This window comes from Hemitrygon akajei, chromosome 22 (genome assembly GCF_048418815.1).
Source record: "Hemitrygon akajei chromosome 22, sHemAka1.3, whole genome shotgun sequence".
Lineage (NCBI taxonomy): Eukaryota > Metazoa > Chordata > Chondrichthyes > Myliobatiformes > Dasyatidae > Hemitrygon > Hemitrygon akajei.
The window spans coordinates 3,268,156-3,290,367 of NC_133145.1; the positions used below are offsets into that span (position 1 = coordinate 3,268,156).

A 22,212-nucleotide genomic window follows, 5' to 3' on the forward strand; every position below is an offset into this window, starting at 1 on the left:
GCACCGTGTTGTTCTCTGTACCGTGTTGTTCTCTGATCTGCTTTTTTCTCTGTACCGTGTTGTTCTCTGTAGCGTGTTGTTCTCTGTACCGTGTTGTTCTCTGCTCCGTGTTGTTCTCTGTAACGTGTTGTTCTCTGATCTGGGTTTTTCTCTGTACCGTGTTGTTCTCTGTAGCGTGTTGTTCTCTGTACCGTGTTGTTCTCTGTGCCGTGTTGTTCTCTGCTCTGTGTTGTTCTCTGCACCGTGTTGTTCTCTGCACCGTGTTATTCTCTGTTCTGTGTTGTTCTCTGCTCCGTGTTGCTCTCTGATCTGTGTTGTTCTCTGTACCGTGTTGTTACTTGTACCGTGTTGTTCTCTGCACCGTGTTGTTCTCTGTACCGTGTTGTTCTCTGCTCCATGTTGTTCTCTGTACCGTGTTGTTCTCTGATCTGGGTTGTTCTCTGCACCGTGTTGTTCTCTGTACCGTGTTGTTCTCTGATCTGGTTTGTTCTCTGATCTGGGTTGTTCTCTGTACCGTGTTGTTCTCTGTACCGTGTTGTTCTCTGATCAGTGCTGTTCTCTGTACCGTGTTGTTCTCTGCACCGTGTTGTTCTCTGCACCGTGTTGTTCTCTGTACCGTGTTGTTCTCTGCACCGTGTTGTTCTCTGTACCGTGTTGTTCTCTGCTCCATGTTGTTCTCTGTACCGTGTTGTTCTCTGATCTGGGTTGTTCTCTGTACTGTGCTGTTCTCTGATCTGGGTTGTTCTCTGTACCGTGTTGTTCTCTGTACCGTGTTGTTCTCTGATTTGACTTGTGGTATTGAAGGCAAATGCAATATCAGCATGCATTACGAGAGAACTAGAATAGACCAGGAAGGATGTGATGCTGAGGCTTTATTAGGCATTGGTCAGAACACACAGATACTGTGAGCAGTTTTGGGCCACTTATGTAAGGAACGATGTGCCGGCATTGGGCAGGGTCGAGAGGAGGTTTGTGAGAATGGTTCCAGGAGTGAAAGGGTTAATGAGTGAGGCGCTTTGGGCCTTTACTCGCTGGAGTTTAGAAGAATGAGGGGAGATCTCCATCAAATATTGAAAGGCTAGAGAGAGTGGACATGGAGAGACTGTTTCCCATAATGGAGAAGGACGCAGCTTCAGAATAGGGCAACACCCATTTTGAGGAGATGCGTAGGAGTTTCTTTAGCCAGCGGGTTGTGACTGAGTAATTCACTGGAGACCCAGTTAAAAGACTATATTTAAGTGAAGGTGGATATTTTCTTGATTAGTCAGTGTCAAAGGTTGGGGGGCAGCAGGAGATGGATAATAAATTTGCCGTGATGGAATGCAAAATAGGCTCAAAGGGACCAATGGCCTAATTTTGCTCCACGTCTTCTGGTTTTCTGGACATGCTAATAATGCTGCCCTCGTTGTTTCTCAGTAAAAGCTGAGTAGGAACATCGTTTAACTCTCTCGTTGCCAACCTCGATGTCCATTCCATGGAGATCCAGCTAAGAGTTCCTCTCCTGCAGTCTCCAACATTTCATTGCTCAGTATCCCTGTGTGCTTTCTCTTCTACAGTGGCATTTATTTCCCAGAAGCTTAGCATTCCCACAGGGATGGTGACACTAGCGTTGAGCATGGCACAGAAGCTCTAAGAAACACGTTTAATACCCATTGATCTAAGGAGAATCCGCAGAGTACCGCTCCTCCGGTAATTCACGTTTTTCAATTTGTATCACAGGCTAAAGTTGTGGATCCCCAAACTAAGGAAATCCTTCCTGTGAACACGGCAGGGGAACTGTGGATCCGTGGGTATTCTGTCATGTTGGGATACTGGAATGACCAGGAAAAGACAAAGGAAGTCATCACCCCGGAGGGCTGGTATAGAACAGGGTGAGTGAGTGGGTGAAGTGCGGGATCTGAGTTCAGTTCCTCCAAACACTGAGAAAATTCAGCCCCAGCTCTGCTCTTGTTACGCATTTCCGGACCAAGTGCTCGGCACGGGCTGCTCTGTTCCGGGGATGAGTGCAAACTACAGGAGTTGGATGAGTGAGAGAACTTATAATGTGACTGTTAGTTTGCTGTGACAAGTCATAATGAGATTGTTAACTTGCTGCATAATCTTCCTATTTCTGGCATCACTAGTATGAGGCATGGGTAGCAATCCTGAGATCACATCCCTGGAGGTCTGGCCCTTTAACTTAGCACCTAACTCCCTGAATTTACTTTGAAGAATCTCATCACTCAACCTACCTATCTCATTGATACCTACACGGACCTCTGACTGTTCACCCTCCCACTTACGAATGTTGAGGATTTGATCTGAGATGTCCTGGCACCCAGGAGGCAACATACCATCTGGGAATCTTGTTCTCCCCTACAAAACCTCCTTTCTGTTCCCCTAACAAATCCTGTATACCAGAGCTCATCTCTTCTCACCCACCTTCCCTTCTGAGTCAAACTCCGTGCCAGAGTCCTAACCACTGTGTCTCTGCTCTGCCAGGCCATCTTCTCCAACAGTATCCAAAGTGGTATACCTGTTGTTGAGGGAGAAGGTCACAGGGTTACTCTGCACTGGCAGTTTAACCCCTTACCCTTCCTGACCGTCGCATAGTTTCCTGTGTCCTGTATCTTCGGAGTAACTACCTCTCTATATGTCCTATCTATCACCCCCCCCAGCCTCCTGAATGATCCAGAGTTCATCCAGTTCCAAATCTAACTCCCCAATGCGGAGTGTTAGGAGCTGCAGCTGGATGCACTTCTCACAGTTGTCGTTATCAGGGACACCGGAGGTCTCCCTGCCTTCCCACATCCTGCAAGAGGAGCTTTCAGCTGTCCTGCCTGGCACCTCCACTGTTCCAACAGTACCACTATAAACAAGAAAGAACAATAAACTCTGCATGTGTGTGTGTGTGTGTGTGTGTGTGTGTGTGTGTGTGTGTGTGTGTGTGTGTGTGTGTGTGTGTGTGTGTGTGTGTGAGTGAGAGTGTGTGTGTGTGTGTGTGAGTGTGTGTGGGTCTGTGTGTGTGTGTGTGAGAGTGTGTGTGTGTGTGTGTGAGTGAGAGTGTGTGTGTGTGTGTGTGTGTGTGTGAGTGTGTGGGTCTGTGAGTGTGTGTGGGTCTGTGTGTGTGTGTGTGTGTGTGTGTGTGTGTGAGAGAGAGTGTGTGTGTGTGTGTGTGTGTGAGTGAGAGTGTGTGTGTGAGAGTGTGGGTCTGTGAGTGTGTGTGGGTCTGTGTGTGTGTGTGTGTGTGTGTGTGTGTGTGTGTGTGTGTGTGTGTGTGTGTGTGTGTGTGTGTGTGGGTGTGTGTGTGTGTGTTGTTACGTATTCAGGCAACAATAAATATATATGAGTTAGGCAAGGGTTTTTATAACAAATAACACGTTTATTAAACACTGAAAACAAACCCCCTCAAAAGTAAACAAACTCAAACGTAACCGGAAAACAGCTGCTGTACGGCAGATTCACAGTTCTTAATAGCGCTGCAGTTCAAACAGTTCTTAAAGCAGTATTGAAAAAAAACAGTTCTTTAAAGCGGTATGCCGAAAGTTCAAAAGCTCACAGTCCATTTAAAAGGAGAGACTTTTTAAAGCGATTTAAATTCTCTTCCACGTCGATGTCCTTTGATTCCCCCGGCGTCGAACTTTCCCACGAAGAATTTTATGAAATATAACGGCTTAAAGGTACTGACCTTCTTTCCACACTATTCTCAATCTCCCGCTATCCCAGCGGAGATTAACACGAGAACAGTCAACGAAATCCTTCCGAATGAGGATCAAATAAGGTCATAACCAATCCACCGTCGAAAATCGATTTTCCTCGATTTTTATCTTCCAAACTTTTATCTTCACTCTCCACCAGCAAAGAAACTACTGGCAATGACCTTTTAAACTTTAGGCACTATATAAAACTTCATTTTTAACTAAACTGCGTCATCACATTAAATCACGCAGTGACATGAAGTCATCTTGGCAAATCCCGCCACGAACTGCCCCACCTGACAGGGTGGGTCTTCCTTTTATACCCTGTAAAAAAACCTGTCACATGACCTCTACTGGCGGGAAAATGACATCACTCCACCATCACAAGACCATTACCTCAAGTCCAGTATAACTTCAACCCCAGTCATGTGACAAGGGTACCACTGTCACATGTCACGGGTACGTAACACCTCCCTCCAAAAAAAACATTTTTGGTCTTACAAGAACAAAAATTTTAACAATTACTTGCAAGAAAAACCAAATGTATAAATTATATAGCATACACAATATACAATACCATCATATAACATCTTACAACATACAATACAGTAGGAGTGTTACAATAAAAAAAACTACTCCAAAAAAAAAATTACATTGTACATTCAACATCGAGATAGACAATCAGCAACCACATTATCTTTACCTTTAATATGAGTTATCACAATATTGTACTCTTGTAACATCAAACTCCAATTTAATAATCTTCTGTTTTTGTTTTTCATCTTACTCAGAAAAACTAACAGATTATGATCAGTGTAAACAATAAGTGGTTTTTGAGTTGTACCAACATATACCTCAAAATATTCCAAAGCTAAAACAAGAGATAACAATTCTTTCTCTATTGTTGAATAGTTTCTTTGATGCTTATTAAATTTCTTAGAAAAGTAAGCTACTGGATGATCAACCTCATCACCCTCATTCCTTTGCATCAATACTGCTCCCGCAGCTTCATCACTAGCATCTACAGCTAATGAAAAAGGTTTTTCAAAGTTGACATATCATTGTTTTCAATTTTTCAAATGCTTCCTGACAAGGCACTGTCCACACAAACTTCACATTCTTCTGCAGAAGGTTAGTTAATGGAAGGGCAACATTAGCAAAATTCTTACAAAATTTTCGATAATATCCTACCATTCCCAAAAATCTTCTGAGAGTTTTTTTCCCCGTTGGAGTGGGAATCTCTAAAATTGCCCGAACTTTTGCCTGAACAGGAGCTACCTTACCTTGACCCACAACATAACCAAGGTAAGTCACAGTGGCATGTCCAAATTCACTCTTAGCTAAATTAATAGTTAAGTTAGCTTTTGAAAGCCTTTCAAACAATTTCTCCACCGCAATTATGTGTGCTTCCCAAGTATCATTTCCTGTCACTAAATCATCAATATAAGCATCAATATCTTTCAATCCCTGAATCACAGAGTTAATCATCCTCTGGAAAGTACCTGGGGCATTCTTCATCCCAAATGGAAGAACATTATACTCATATAACCCAGATGGAGTTACAAATGCAGAAATCTCTCTACCTCTGTCCGTTAATGGAACACACCAATACCCTTTCAATAAATCAATCTTTGTAAGGAACTTTGCTTTTCCAACCTTATCTACACAATCATCTACTCTAGGAATTGGATATGCATCTGTTTTCGTTACAGCATTCACCTTCCTATAGTCCGTACAAAACCTAATACTACCATCAGGTTTTGGCACCATAACACATGGCGAACTCCAATTCGAGTTAGAATGTCTAATAATATCATTCTCTAACATGTATTCAATTTCTTTCTCAGTAAGTTCACATTTTTCCATGTTCATCCTATATGGATGTTGTTTAATAGGTTTGGCATCTCCAACATCTACATCATGTGAAGCTATAGTAGTCCTTCTCGGAACATCTGGAAACAAATCCTTATACTTAAAAATCAATTCCTTCATCTGTTGTTTCTGCTCTAGCTGTAAATGTGCTCATTTCTCATCCATATTTTCCAAAATGGTCGAATTAGGTAACCTAACAGAAACAATGTTAGATTTAGAATGAAAGTCAGATGAATCATCTATCATGTTCCCAGTTAAATCAAACTCATTCTCACTAACCACAACAGTCACAGTATCGGATTGTTTCTCAAAATATGGTTTAATCATATTTATGTGGCAAAGTTGTGTTGACCTTCTGCGATCTGGAGTTTTTATTACATAATCCACATCATTGATTCTAGACACAATTTCATAAGGACCATGAAATCTAGCTTGTAAAGGATTTGTCTGCACTGGGAAAAGAACCAACACCTTATCTCCAGGCTTAAACATCCTCATCCTAGCTTCTTTATCATACCAAGTTTTCATTTTCTCCTGAGCCAACTTTAAATTTTCCTTGGCTAAACTACAAGCTTTATGTAACCTGTCCTTAAATTTCAAAACATAGTCCAACAAATTAGTATGCACTTCCTTACTAATCCACTGTTCCTTCAATAAAGCTAAAGGTCCTCTAACTCTATGCCCAAACACAAGTTCAAATGGACTAAAACCTAAAGATTCCTGTACCGATTCCCTTACTGCAAATAAAAGTAAGTTTATACTCTCATCCCAGTCACTTTCATTTTCCACACAATATGTCCTAATCATATTCTTGAGGGTAGAATGAAACCTCTCCAAGGCACCTTGCGATTCTGGATGGTATGCAGACGAAGTGATTTGCTTAGCTCCCAATTTATAAACTATCTGTTGAAACAATCCAGACATAAAATTACTGCCTTGATCAGTTTGTATTTCCTTAGGCAATCCAAAATAAGTAAAGAATTTTATAAGAGCCTTCGTCACAGTTTTAGCTTTTATATTCCTAAGTGGTACTGCCTCTGGAAACCTAGACGAAGTACACATGATAGTCAACAAATACTGATAACCAGTTTTTGTCTTTGGTAATGGACCAACACAATCTACAATAACTTTAGAAAACAGTTCACCGAATGCTGGAATAGGTTGTAATGGAGCTACTGGTGTAACCTGATTTGGTTTACCCACAATTTGACAAGTATGGCACATTTTACAAAACATCGCCACATCTTTTCTTAGACCAGGCCAGTAAAAATGTTTTAAAATCTTGTCCACAGTTTTCCTTACCCCTTGATGTCCACCTAAAGGCACACTATGAGCTAAAGTCAAAATCTCATTCCGATAAACTTTAGGAACAACCACCTGATAAACAACATTCCATTCCTCACTTGCAGGAATTGTAGGCGACCTCCACTTCCTCATCAACACTCCTTTTTCCAAGTAATATCCTACTGACACCTTCTCAATTTCACTACCTAGTAAAGCTTGTTCCCTTAATTTTATAATCTCAGGATCTCTATTCTGCTCTGCTATCATCTCCTTCCGAGACAGAGATAAATCTTCATAGTCAAACTTACTCACAGAATCTTGTTCAAACAACGAAGGTAAGAAAGTCTCTGACACATCCTCAAAACTCAAATCCTGAGTTGAACAGTCTTGAGTAACAACCTCATTCTGCACATCAATTTTTTTAGCCATAGCTCTAGTCACAACACAGGAAGAATCTGTGTTAGAATTCACCTCTGGTTCCTCTGACTCCATTGTCAAATGCACTTCAGGAAAAACTTGTCCACCTACCAAGTCATTACCTAACAATAAAGAAATACCCTTCACAGGTAAGCTATGCTGTAATCCTACATTAACAAATCCTATAACTAACCCTAACTTTAAATTTACTTTATGTAAATGTACAGGCATAAAATCACTTCCAACACCTCTTATGTAATTTACCTCACCAGTATCACTCTCTTCATTAAACTTCAACACACTATCTAACATCAGTGATTGAGAAGCTCCAGTATCCCTAAGGATTTTTATTGGCACCAGAGTAGATCCTTCTTTCAAGGATACAAACCCTTCAGTTATAAAATGATCATATCCCTTTCTAATTTGGTCAGACTCTAACAAATCCTCATTTGTGTTTACCAAACCCTGTAACTTTACAGGTGCTTCAGTATGTTGCACACAAGCATCTGGAACTGCTTCCTTCTCTTTCTTTTTCAATTTGAAACAGTTAGCTATTACATGGCCAGGCTTCTTACAATAGTTACAAATAAGACCAAACTGTCTTTCCTTCACAGGTTTTCCTTCCTCCTTACCTTTCTCATTAACCTCTGATTTAATTTCTGATTTACCTTGAGTCTCCATGTTATTTTTCCTCTTAAAAATTCTACCCTGAAGAAATTTATTCTTATGGATTAAAACATACTCATCAGCTAATCTAGCACAGTCCTGCAATTTATCAGTATCCCTCTCATTTAAGTAGGTCCTTACTTCAACAGGAATGCTTCTTTTAAATTCCTCCATTAAAATCAGCTCTTTCAATGTATCATAGTCCTCATTTACATTTTTAGAAGAAACCCATCTCTCAAAACACATAGCTTTATCATAGGCAAATTCCACATAAGTCTTTTCCACAGACTTTTTCAAACTCCTGAATCTTTCCCTATATGCTCCTGGGACTAATTCGTATGCTTTGAGAATATACATTTTCACAATATCATAATCTAATGCTTGCGCAGCAGTTAAAGCTGTGTAAACTTGCTGTGCTTTGCCTTTAATCACACTCTGTAACAACACTGACCATTTATCTTTCGGCCACTCTGACATCCGAGCAATAGTTTCAAAATGTTGAAAATATCTTTCCACTTCTGTTTCACTAAATGGAGGGACCAATTTAATTTCTTGGCTAGCAACAAACGGTTTTTTTAGAATCAGAAAACTGATTCCCAGACCTTAATTTCGCCATTGCATATTCAAAATCTCTCTGCTTTTGTTCAGCTTCCAATTTACACCGCTCTAACATCATTTGTTCGATTTGCAACTGCATCTCCAGATTACTTATTGGAAACGATTCTAAAATCGATTCATCAAAATCACCCAAAGCCACAAAATGTGATGCGATTTTTCTCTGTATTACAGCTTTTGATGTAGTCGCCAAAATACCTTTAAGTTGCAATCTATTAGCAATCTCAGATACTTCAGTTTTTTTCGCCTTCGCTAACAAATCTGCGGCTGGCGAATCCAGAAACTCATCAATATTCATTGTTACTGAATACCACTCACAAGCCAATCAAACAAAAGAATCGAGTAATCCCCGTTACCAAAACACCGATTCAAAATTCAACAAGCATTTTAAACTCAAACGATCCAAATCCGGATGCAGCCCCCATAATTATGTTACGTATTCAGGCAACAATAAATATATATGAGTTAGGCAAGGGTTTTTATAACAAATAACACGTTTATTAAACACTGAAAACAAACCCCCTCAAAAGTAAATAAACTCAAACGTAACCGGAAAACAGCTGCTGTACGGCAGATTCACAGTTCTTAATAGCGCTGCAGTTCAAACAGTTCTTAAAGCGGTATTGAAAAAAAACAGTTCTTTAAAGTGGTATGCCGAAAGTTCAAAAGCTCACAGTCCATTTAAAAGGAGAGACTTTTTAAAGCGATTTAAATTCTCTTCCACGTCGATGTCCTTCGATTCCCCCGGCGTCGAACTTTCCCACGAAGAATTTTATGAAATATAACGGCTTAAAGGTACTGACCTTCTTTCCACACTATTCTCAATCTCCCGCTATCCCAGCGGAGATTAACACGAGAACAGTCAACGAAATCCTTCCGAATGAGGATCAAATAAGGTCGTAACCAATCCACCGTCGAAAATCGATTTTCCTCGATTTTTATCTTCCAAACTTTTATCTTCACTCTCCACCAGCAAAGAAACTACTGGCAATGACCTTTTAAACTTTAGGCACTATATAAAACTTCATTTTTAACTAAACTGCGTCATCACATTAAATCACGCAGTGACATGAAGTCATCTTGGCAAATCCCGCCACGAACTGCCCCACCTGACAGGGAGGGTCTTCCTTTTATACCCTGTAAAAAAACCTGTCACATGACCTCTACTGGCGGGAAAATGACATCACTCCACCATCACAAGACCATTACCTCAAGTCCAGTATAACTTCAACCCCAGTCACGTGACAAGGGTACCACTGTCACGTGTCACGGGTACGTAACAGTGTGTGTGTGTGTGTGTGTGTGTGTGTGTGTGTGTGTGTGTGTGTGTGTGTGTGTGTGTGTGAGAGAGTGTGTGTGTGTGTGTGTGTGAGAGTGTGTGTGTGTGTGTGTGTGTGTGTGTGTGTGTGTGTGTGTGTGTGAGAGTGTGTGTAGGTCTGTGAGAGTGTGTGTGTGTGTTTGTGTGTGTGAGAGTGTGTGTGGGTCTGTGAGAGTGTGTGTGTGTTTGTGTGTGTGTGTGTGTGAGTGTGTGTAGGTCTGTGAGAGTGTGTGTGTGTGTGTGTGTGTGTGTGTGTGTGTGAGAGAGTGTGTGTGTGTGTGTGTGAGAGTGTGTGTGTGTGTGTGTGTGTGTGTGTGTGTGTGTGTGTGTGTGTGTGTGTGAGAGTGTGTGTAGGTCTGTGAGAGTGTGTGTGTGTGTTTGTGTGTGTGTGTGTGAGAGTGTGTGTAGGTCTGTGAGAGTGTGTGTGTGTGTGTGTGTGTGTGTGTGTGTGTGTGTGTGTGTGTGTGAGAGTGTGTGTGTGTGTGTGTGTGTGTGTGTGTTTGTGTGTGGTGTGTGTGTGTGTGTGTGTGTGTGTGTGTGTGTGTGGGTCTGTGTGTGTGTGTGTGTGTGAGAGTGTGTGTGTGTGTGTGTGTGAGAGTGTGTGTGTGTGTGTGTGTGGAGCTGCTCAAAGCTCCAAACTGCCACAAGTCACTGCCTTTCCTACTCAATTGGTGAACTGAGTTGAACTATGTCTTCTTAAGCTTTCGATCTCTCAAATTGGCCACTGCTCAAATCTCTGCATTTTTTTTGTTCAAGCATCTTGCCGCACTTGAACAGGTCAGTAAGCATCTTGGGTTCATTTTAAAATATAACCTTGTCACCAATGTTATGTTTTGTAACTTAAAAATTAAACTGATTAAAAGGAATCCAAAATGTAAGTTGAACTTCGATCTTACTTTAAGCGAGGCACATGCATTTCACGTGGTAGTGAGATGGCGTGTGCAATCCATGTATTTATACTGTCACATACACGCAATCCTGTAAAAGTATCAGCAGCAGCACCTGGAGTCTGCTCTTACTGTTAACAAAACACTACTTTATTAGCAACTACGTCATATAGGAACCTAAAGCAGGTAAACCAAGAGTTAACGGTGTTATGCATATGTAGGTGTAAGTAAAGTTCCCAAACTGATTCAAGCTCAGGTGGTAAGTGATGCAGTCTTACAATGGTGTGTAAGAAAAGTCCAGTTCAGATGCAGGGGACTGAAGTGAGACGTTCGTAATCCAAACGCGTATGTTGTGAGAAGGTAATCACGTCGATATTCCACGACAGCAATACAGAATAACAACAGCAGTAGGTTTTATCTCCGAAGTTGTTCCACTCCACACACGAAGTATCACCGACAGTGATCTTCGACGAATATCCTTTCAACACAAGTGGTACCACACCCGAATTCAGCTACGGGACATCTCGAAGTGGCGGCCACTGGATACTCAAACAGAATCCACGTATGGATTATCACCAACAGGAGCTCATCACAAAGGGGACCCTCTTCCAGGAAACCACCACCCAGGCAAGGTCGACACACCGGTAGATTCCACATGGCTACCCCAAACACACAACGTGATAGCCACTTATCCAGTTCCACGACATACAAAATAACTCCAACAGTGATTTGCCACAGGGGTGCCTTTCTTCAGTGAACTACAACACCCAGACAAAGAGTAAACACACACGTGGTATTCACAAAGGTTTTCCCCTCACCAGAGAACCCACTCCCATCACACTTTGGTATTCGAATGGAATCAAACTCACCCTCACGGGCTGCTTGGAGAGAGTCCAAACAGTGATCTCTTTGTCACTAGGTTTCTTCTGTTTCAAACCTTCCTCTCCTCTCTTCTCTGCAAACTTCTATTCGCAAGAAACTTGTGAGAGTCATTTATCAATACTCTGGATCGATCTCAACTCACCCCTTTGAGCTACTGAAAGTTTAAACCAGCGACCGACTCACTGGTGTCTTCCACTGACCGAATCCATCTTGACTCTAACTGTGTCTTTCTGTGTGTCCCTGTATATTCAAAACCAGCTGCAGAGAAACCATATCATCGATTGTCCATCAAAATCTCCCTCTCCCCCTCTCCCCCTCCCTCTCCCCTCTCCCCCTCCCCCTCCCTCTCCCCTCTCTCTCTCCCTCTTCCTTCCTTCCCCCGCCCCCCCCCAAACAGTGCCCAAGAGTCAGTCTCATTCTCCCGACGTTTTAAAGTGACAGTCCACAGAAAAAATGAACCCTGGGGGTACATAACAATACATGTAACCTGTAATTAATTATTTAAACAAAGAAGAAACAAATGAGTCCTGACGAAGGGTCTCGGCCCAAAACATCAACTGTACTTCCCCCTATAGATGCTGCCTGGCCTGCTGTGTTCCACCAGCATTTTGTATGTGTTGTTTGAATTTCCAGCATCTGCAGATTTCCTCGTGTTTGTGTTCAGTTATGCATTCATGCTTTGTCTTAGTTTAGTTTAGTCTAGTCTAGTTGAGAGGGTGTAAGCCAGGGGTGATATTATTTTGTTAATTGCTTATTATGTTAGTTATGCTTAATTATGCTAATTTGAATGTTAATTACTTTTATTTTGCTATAATCGCTGTAAGATTGTTCATAATAAAGGATTGCACATACTGGAGCTGTTATTTGGAAGCATGTCATACAGTACCAACTCCTGTGCTCAGTCTGTCAGCAATTTTGCTTTGTTTTCAAGTAACCACTACATTTTGTCATACCAAGCAAACACTGGTCTACAGCAAGGATTGCTTCGGACCTGTTGGCGAAACTGGAGCAGTTTGTGGTAGGATTATCTGTGAGCTTTTGGTGATTTGTGGTTTGAACACGATGGGCACTGCCTGTCTGCTGGGGACGGCTGCTTGTCACTTTGTGTTCTTTGGGTTGCCAGTTTTTGAACTGGACTGTGTTTGGCTAGTTTGTTGCCTACGTTTACTGAACAGAATATCAGTAGTGCACTTTGTGAATGTGCTGTGGGCAAACAAAGAGTTAATTGTGAGTTTTGGAAAAAGGAGACAGAAACGTAAGTGAAGCAAATGCGTGGAAATGTGATCGGTAGTTGGGACTGTCAAAGGAGGAATTAAAGGTACTGCTAAGGGAATCAAATTAAAGGTCAAATATGAACAAAATTAAAGGTTTAATACCATCAATTAAAGATCTTATGAATAACAAGGAAAATTCCTTACAAGTGCAATCTTATCTTGAGGACTTGACTAATCCCTGTGAAGCTGTTGCTAAGCAACATCAAACACTGTTATCCTTACTTCCCAAGGACGAACAGGTAAACAGAATGAATGTTTTTCGAACATGACTAACTACAGTAGTGTGTTCAGAGAGGTTGTGAAACAATGGCTGACCCAAACAATGGAATCATTGAAGGTCATGTTGCTGCAACAAGTGAATATGTGTACCACCTTCCATCTGACAATGTTCCTTAAAGCCCAAGGCATGTTTTGACTACGCACATAGCAGAGAACTGAGAGAATGATATGAAACCAAGTGACAGTGTATCTAATATTAGTTCTCGAAGTTTGGTTACAGGAAGAAAATCTTCTGTATCTATTACCTCCTCTGCACGCATTAAAGCAGGGGCTGATTTAGCTGCATTATTAACACTTTGACCATTATTGAAGGATAAACGTGCACTGGAGGAGCAAGAGGAACAATTCATTGCTATGCAGCAATGGCGAACTTGAGTTTGCGGATAAAATGGCCACAAAGGTGACCGAGGTTAGTGTGCTAAAGACCCGAAGGAAATGTGGTGAGTGCTCCAGCAGGACAGTCCTGTGGTGCATTTCCGATATCGAAAAGGCACGGGGGAAAACAAAAGCACTCAATGTCATTGTTGATTCATTTGTTCCTTGAATATTTGGGATGCACGTACGTCCCCAGGAGATATTTACCCTCACTCTGAACCTTTGTAATACCCCACAGCTCAAAGTGCCCATGGAGGGCATTCACTTACAGCATGGAAACAACGTCATTTCAGACAGTAGAGGCAAAATGGTATTATTGATATTATGAAGCAAAATGTAACAACAGCCTTATCAGCACCATCCATCACATCTTCGCCTAAAAAAGAAATTTGAATCTTTGATGGCGATCCTGCGTTTGTGGAGGCTTTTGAAAACAGTGTTGACAGCCCCTACACTCAGACCCCACATAACTCTACCTTGCAAAGCACTGATCTGTTACAAAGTGGTTCTTTATTGAAATGTTAAAAAATGACGAAAAATCATTGTAAACAACACTTAAAACTTCTCAAGAACATCTGCCATTATAGTAAACATTCAATCAGCCAATCAGAGTGCTTTATATACACTCTGAGCCAAACACAGCCAATCGTGTAGTAGTTCACTCTCTGCCTCCCCCTGCGTGTGTAAATGTTCTCGCTCCCTCGCCAATTTATTCCCTTTTATTCACCCACAATAGCCTGCAACTTCCAGTGAGAGTAGTACTTCGAAGATATGGAGTAAAAGCATTAGCATGGAGGTGAAACGGCGTGAGGAAGCTGCTGAGTGTCAGGTTGGTGTTTATCGACTATCAGAACAATGATACAAATATCAGACAAGATAAAAGCTTCTGCAATGACAACCTCAACATTAGCATCATCGAAGGAGATTCGTTCAAGGAGCTATTGGCTTGAAAAAATGGAAAATAGACTAAATATATGGTGGGATGACAATGAAACGTGACCCTAAGCCAGCTCATAATAATGAAAAGGCAAAAAGCATCTTCAATCAGATTCAAGAAGAAGAACATGGTGCTGTGATGTGTTGCTGCTTCATTGATGTAAAGGTTAAGCCTATCTGTGTGTTTGTTACCCAACAAATTAATATAATATTTATCTCCAGTTTGTTTATTTTAATCAGGCGTACATGTGAATTTACGTAATGTTATAATGATTCCACATAGTGCTGATTTACACAGTGCTCCACCTCCGAGGACTGCCCGAGGGAACTCGTCAGAGGCTGCCCGAGGACTGCCCTAGGGAACTCGTCAGAGGCTGCCCGAGGACTGCCCTAGGGAACTCGTCAGAGGCTGCCCGAGGACTGCCCTAGGGAACTCGTCAGAGGCTGCCCGAGGACTGCCCGAGGACTGCCCTAGGGAACTTGTCAGAGGCTGCCCGAGGACTGCCCTAGGGAACTCGTCAGAGGCTGCCCGAGGACTGCCCGAGGACTGCCCTAGGGAACTCGTCAGAGGCTGCCCGAGGACTGCCCTAGGGAACTCGTCAGAGGCTGCCCGAGGACTGCCCGAGGGAACTCGTCAGAGGCTGCCCGAGGACTGCCCGAGGACTGCCCTAGGGAACTCGTCAGAGGCTGCCCGAGGACTGCCCTAGGGAACTCGTCAGAGGCTGCCCGAGGACTGCCCGAGGGAACTCGTCAGAGGCTGCCCGAGGACTGCCCGAGGACTGCCCTAGGGAACTCGTCAGAGGCTGCCCGAGGACTGCCCGAGGACTGCCCTAGGGAACTTGTCAGAGGCTGCCCGAGGACTGCCCTAGGGAACTCGTCAGAGGCTGCCCGAGGACTGCCCGAGGGAACTCGTCAGAGGCTGCCCGAGGACTGCCCGAGGACTGCCCTAGGGAACTCGTCAGAGGCTGCCCGAGGACTGCCCTAGGGAACTCGTCAGAGGCTGCCCGAGGACTGCCCGAGGACTGCCCTAGGGAACTCGTCAGAGGCTGCCCGAGGACTGCCCGAGGACTGCCCTAGGGAACTCGTCAGAGGCTGCCCGAGGACTGCCCTAGGGAACTCGTCAGAGGCTGCCCGAGGACTGCCCGAGGACTGCCCTAGGGAACTCGTCAGAGGCTGCCCGAGGACTGCCCGAGGACTGCCCTAGGGAACTCGTCAGAGGCTGCCCGAAGACTGCCCTAGGGAACTCGTCAGAGGCTGCCCGAGGACTGCCCGAGGACTGCCCTAGGGAACTCGTCAGAGGCTGCCCGAGGACTGCCCGAGGACTGCCCTAGGGAACTCGTCAGAGGCTGCCCGAGGACTGCCCTAGGGAACTCGTCAGAGGCTGCCCGAGGACTGCCCGAGGACTGCCCTAGGGAACTCGTCAGAGGCTGCCCGAGGACTGCCCGAGGACTGCCCTAGGGAACTCGTCAGAGGCTGCCCGAGGACTGCCCGAGGACTGCCCTAGGGAACTCGTCAGAGGCTGCCCGAGGACTGCCCTAGGGAACTCGTCAGAGGCTGCCCGAGGACTGCCCGAGGACTGCCCTAGGGAACTTGTCAGAGGCTGCCCGAGGACTGCCCGAGGACTGCCCTAGGGAACTCGTCAGAGGCTGCCCGAGGACTGCCCGAGGACTGCCCTAGGGAACTCGTCAGAGGCTGCCCGAGGACTGCCCTAGGGAACTCGTCAGAGGCTGCCCGAGGACTGCCCGAGGACTGCCCTAGGGAACTCGTCAGAGGCTGCCCGAGGACTGCCCTAGGGAACTCGTCAGAGGCTGCCCGAGGACTGCCCTAGGGAACTTGTCAGAGGCTGCCCGAGGACTGCCCGAGGACTGCCCTAGGGAACTCGTCAGAGGCTGCCCGAGGACTGCCCGAGGACTGCCCTAGGGAACTCGTCAGAGGCTGCCCGAGGACTGCCCGAGGACTGCCCTAGGGAACTCGTCAGAGGCTGCCCGAGGACTGCCCTAGGGAACTCGTCAGAGGCTGCCCGAGGACTGCCCGAGGACTGCCCGAGGACTGCCCTAGGGAACTCGTCAGAGGCTGCCCGAGGACTGCCCTAGGGAACTCGTCAGAGGCTGCCCGAGGACTGCCCGAGGACTGCCCTAGGGAACTCGTCAGAGGCTGCCCGAGGACTGCCCGAGGACTGCCCGAGGGAACTTGTCAGAGGCTGCCCGAGGACTGCCCGAGGACTGCCCTAGGGAACTCGTCAGAGGCTGCCCGAGGACTGCCCGAGGACTGCCCTAGGGAACTTGTCAGAGGCTGCCAGCATATCAACACTAAAAAAGACATTTAAAGGTTAAGGCTTTATTTCAGGAACAGTTCGGTATTGAACAGAAAATTGCAAATGTCTCCATGCAAAAAGGCCCTTTCTTGGGTACCTATCAAATCGAAGGCATGAAAGCCTTTCGAGACTACAGTCTTTCTCTTAGAGCCTGTTGTAATACCATGAAAGAAGTGCGGTGTATGTATGAACTAGACATGCCTGCCAATACGTCAGTTTCATAAAGAAACTGCCCAATATGCTTCCGGATAAATGGAAAATGGTGCTCTGTGAACTGCAAGGAAGGCACAACTGTAAGATTACTTGCACTGACGTTGTTGATTTTATTGAAAGGCAAATAATGATTGCTACAGATCTGGTATTCAGGAATACCAGGATGCTACATCATCTACAATGAGCAGAAGTGTGAAGGAAACTAAGTCACAACTTCATTCGGAGGTGAAAGGAATTAGCTTTACCACTGTGAGAGGTAAAGCTAAAAGAGAGAGAAGTGTCTTTCACGCAAAGTGTGCCACAGCAAGCATCCCAGCGAACTTCACTCGATGAAAAGGGTGCAGAATCACAGCAAGCTGTGGAAGAATCAGACACAGCAGTCAGCCGTTCCTGGTATCGAACAACCTTACAGGGACTGGCAATCATGATTGTAAACTTCCCATCGCTCCGGTACCAGTGAAGGGTAACAAGACAGCGGTTACTTGTGCTTTCCCAGATCCACCAGTCAAGCTGCCGGGCGTGTTTCTGAGCACAGCACAGAAGCTACGGCTCGACTCCGTGTGCACCTGTAGCATTGTTTGGCAGCAAGAACTCCCACATCAATCCCCTGGTCCGGCGAGTGTGGTGTCTGGAAGCCCTTCTGCAAATCATGCCAGTGGAGGGCGACTGGAGGTTATTGTGGGCAATTTCTGCTCAATCCAATCGGGAGCTCAGGCTGTGGGGTTGGAAGAGGCAAGGCAGCACAGGTTGTCTCCAACTCCTGGTTGACTCCAGTATGGCCATTAGAGTGGGGATGCAAACCAAAAGGGAGGATGGCCGTGGCTCTGACAAGAGAATAGAAAGTTTTCCCAAAAGGGATGTGAACTGTGGTCCTTGCCCTGGGGACATCCGTGCATGCTGAACCGTGAGGCTGGCATTTCCCAAGCTAGGGAAAGCAATGAAGTGGTCAGCCTTGGAGAATCATTCCACAGCAACCAGAATGGCAGAGTTTCCATGAGATGGAGATAGCCTAGTGCTGAAACCCACAGAGAGGTGGGACCAGGGGGCTACAGGGCACTGGCAGCGGACATAGCAGACATTCTGCATGAAGGTGGGGTAGACAGATACGAACTTGTCAACATCCTGGGACATAGATAGTCATTAAAATTGTCTCTTGATAAAGTCCTGGGTCCATTGAATTCCTGGATGGCCAACCAAATGGGAGGAGAGACCCTATTGTAACACTTTGGGGTGCACCGTAGCAGGGACAGTCAGGTGGGAGGTCCCCCACCTGGACTTGGATTCAACTGGTGCACGGCCGGCCCTCACTTCTGCCTCTATTCCCCAAATCACCCGAGCCGGAAGCGAGGAAGGATGGGTCGGCATTGTCCTCATCCATTGAACTGCTGGGAAAGAGTGTTGGACTTGGCTAAATTAAACCGAGTGAGGAAGAGAGGCCAATGGGCTTCTCAACAGTTGAGTCTCTCAGTGTTTCGAATGTAGGAGAGATTCTTGTGATCTAGCCAAACCAAAAAAAAGGATATTCTACCCCTTCCAGCCAGTGAAGCCAATCTTCCAGGACCTCCTTGACAGCCAGAAGTTTATGATTTCTGACGTTGTAGTTACTCTTGGCCGGAAGCAGGCAACTGTAAAGAGAAGCAGAGGATGCAGTCATCGATTCGCAGAAGAATGCTGGGAAAGTACAGCCCTAGTGCTGACATCTGATGCATCCACTTTGAAAACGAATGGCCAGGAAGGGGCTGGGCGTTGCAACACCATAGAGTGGTGACGTTCCGAGAAGACGTGGTCTGCTGCATTTGGCCAGTGGAATCCTGCAGAGGTGAGTAGATATATGGGGGATGTGATGGATGAAGCAGTGATAAAAGTTTGCAAGCCCCATGAAGTGCCGTACCTGTTTGACTGTAGACAGTTTTAGCCACTTCGTGACCAGCTGAACTTTACTCAAGTCCATTTGAACACTGGATATAGCTGAAAAATGACACCTGGTCTCTATGGAATTCGGACTTCTCTGGCCTGGCATGCAGGTTATTCTCGAGGAGCTCCCTGAGAATGCTCTGGACGTACTGGCCATGAGAGCAGGAATGGATGAAAATGTTGTCCAAATACACAAAAGCAAACTGATTCAACACGTCCCTGAGCACATTGCTAACTAACGCCAGAGAAATAACGGGGGCATCGCACCATACTCAGAGCGGCCGGGAGAGGTGTTGAAAGCTGTATTCCACTCATCCCCTTCTCTGATATGAAGCACTTTGTGCAGATGCATCTTGGAAAACGTGGTTGCCCTCTGGAAATGTTCAAACGCGGTGGCAAGCAGGGGAAGAGGGTAGCGGTACTTCTCAGTCATATTGTTTAGGGGCTGATAATCAATGCAGGGTTGAAGGCTGCATCATTCTTGCTCACAAAAAGCCCGCTCCTGCTGGCAAGGTTGACAAAGGATAATCCCTCCTGATCCGGTCAGTATCAATGCCTTCTCCATGGCCGTCATTTTGGGACGAGAGCTGGACCCAGTGAGGAGTAATAGATAGATAGATAGATAGATACTTTATTCATCCCCATGGGGAAATTCAACTTTTTTTCCAATGTCCCATACACTTGTTGTAGCATAACTAATTACATACAATACTTAAAAATATTATATGCATCTAAATCACTATCTCAAAAAGCATTAATAATAGCTTTTAAAAAGTTCTTAAGTCCTGGCGGTAGAATTGTAAAGCCTAATGGCATTGGGGAGTATTGACCTCTTCATCCTGTCTGAGGAGCATTGCATCGATAGTAACCTGTCGCTGAAACTGCTTCTCTGTCTCTGGATGGTGCTATGTAGAGGATGTTCAGAGTTTTCCATAATTGACCGTAGCCTACTCAGCGCCCTTCGCTCAGCTACCGATGTTAAACTCTCCAGTACTTTGCCCACGACAGAGCCCGCCTTCCTTACCAGCTTATTAAGACGTGAGGCGTCCCTCTTCTTAATGCTTCCTCCCCAACACGCCACCACAAAGAAGAGGGCGCTCTCCACAACTGACCTATAGAACATCTTCAGCATCTCACTACAGACATTGAATGACGCCAACCTTCTAAGGAAGTACAGTCGACTCTGTGCCTTCCTGCACAAGGCATCTGTGTTGGCAGTCCAGTCTAGCTTCTCGTCTAACTGTACTCCCAGATACTTGTAGGTCTTAACCTGCTTCCACACATTCTCCATTAATGATCACTGGCTCCATATGAGGCCTAGATCTCCTAAAGTCCACCACCATCTCCTTGGTCTTGGTAAGAGATACCAGGTAAGAGATCAACGGCACAGTTGTATATAGAGGTGGGACCCTGTTCTGCGCCAGTCTCATTCCTCTTGAGATGGGCACATATGCCCCACTTGCACAGGCTCTTCCATGGGATTTAGTGCTGGGTTTTGAGGGAGAGGATGAAGACAGTGATCCAAGGAGTCGGAAGCTCAAGCATTCTCTCCCTACGCCGCCCACTTACCCGGTTGTCAACACAAATGGCCATCCAGGTTGTCCTGTTCACCATGGACGATGATCTCCTGGCAGAACTTTGTGTTCAGTCCACGCTGGAGGGGTTTCTCATTCCATCGTAACTCCACCAATGTGCTGACTTTACGTGCACAGTCTCTCACTGTCCCTCTACCTGGGCGCAGGTCCAGAAGTTGATGGGCAGTCTCCTGACCCTCTACTGGAACGTCAAAAACTCTCCTTAACAGGGCAACAACATGTCAGAACGAGCGGTTAGGATCGTTGCTCTATTAGAGCATTGGACAAGCTGGGTAGAGAGCCATCCACCATGTACGAGTGTGTGTGTGTGTATGTGTATCTGTGTGTGAGTGTTTGTGTGTGTGTATGTGTGTGTGTGTGAGAGTGTGTGTGAGTGTGTGTGTGTGTGAGTGTGTGTATGTGTGTGTGTGAGTGTGTGTATGTGTGTGTGTGAGTGTGTGTATGTGTGTGAGTGTGTGAGTGTGTGTATGTGTGTGAGTGTGTGTGTGTGTGAGTGTGTATGTGTGAGAGTGTGTGTGAGTGTGTGTGTGTGTGTGAGTGTGTGTATGTGTGTGTGTGTGTGAGAGTGTGTGTGAGTGTGTGTGTGTGAGTGTGTGTATCTGTGAGAGTGTGTGTATGTGAGTGTGTATGTGTGTGAGTGTGTGTGTGAGTATGTGTATGTGTGTGAGTGTGTGTATGTGTGTATGTGTGAGAGTGTGTGTGAGTGTGTGTGTGTGAGTGTGTGTATGTGTGTGAGTGTGTGTGTGTATGTGTGTGTGTATCTGTGTGTGAGTGTGTGTATGTGTGTGTATGTGTGTGAGTGTGTGTATGTGTGTGTGTGTGAGTGTGTGTATGTGTGTGTATGTGTGAGAGTGTGTGTGAATGTGTGTGTGTGAGTGTGTGTGTGTGTGAGTGTGTGTATGTGTGTGAGTGTGTGTATGTGTGTGTGAGTGTGTGTATGTGTGTGTGTGTGAGTTGTGTGTGTGTGTGAGTGTGTGTGTGTGAGTGTGTGTGTGAGTCTGTGTGTGTGTATGTGTATCTGTGTGTGAGTGTTTGTGTGTGTGTATGTGTGTGAGTGTGTGTGTATATGTGTGTGAGGGGATGTGTCTGGGGTGTGTATATGTGTGTGTGTGTGTCTGGGGTGTGTGTGAGTGTGTGTGTGTGTGTGTGTGTGTGTGTGAGTGAGTGTTTGTGTGTGAGTGAGTGAGTGAGTGTGTGTGTGTATATGTGTGTGTGTGTGAGTGTGTGTGTGTGTGTGAGTGTGTGTGTGTGTGAGTGTGTGTGTGTGTGTGTGTGTGTGTGTGTGTGTGTGTGTGTGTGTGTGTGTGTGTGTGTGTGTGTGTGTGTGGAAGGGAGGAGGGAGAGTGAGAGAGACTGAGACTCTGAAGCAGGTCAACAGTTCACTGACTTTAGTGAAAACGGTTGTGGAGTTTAAAGGAAAAGGAGAGCAATAAACACTGTGCCAACAAGGCTATTAACTAAAACTCTCAAACTGAAAGTTAAGTACCAACCTTGCCGCTGGAAATCGTAACTGAGTAGTAAGTGAATTACTGCCCCTTTACAGCAGCTGTGGAAATGGTAATCTTCTTTCCCGGATAAGGGTGAGGATAGGCAGGGAGTGTAAAAGTTGCTGTGCTTTTGGGTCAAATCTCGACAAGACTAGAACAAAAAGGAGGGAGAATACCACCATAATGAAACAATACTTAAGAGGAATA

General features: G+C 45.1%; 1 protein-coding gene across 1 annotated transcript in view; it reads left to right on the forward strand.

The window, feature by feature from the left end:
- The window catches only part of acsf2 (acyl-CoA synthetase family member 2), a 527,858-nt gene that overhangs the window by 481,809 nt on the left and 23,837 nt on the right, over window positions 1–22,212 (forward strand). The window contains 1 exon segment of the mRNA XM_073026612.1: window positions 1,720–1,871. Coding sequence (XP_072882713.1) covers window positions 1,720–1,871 — 152 coding nt within the window.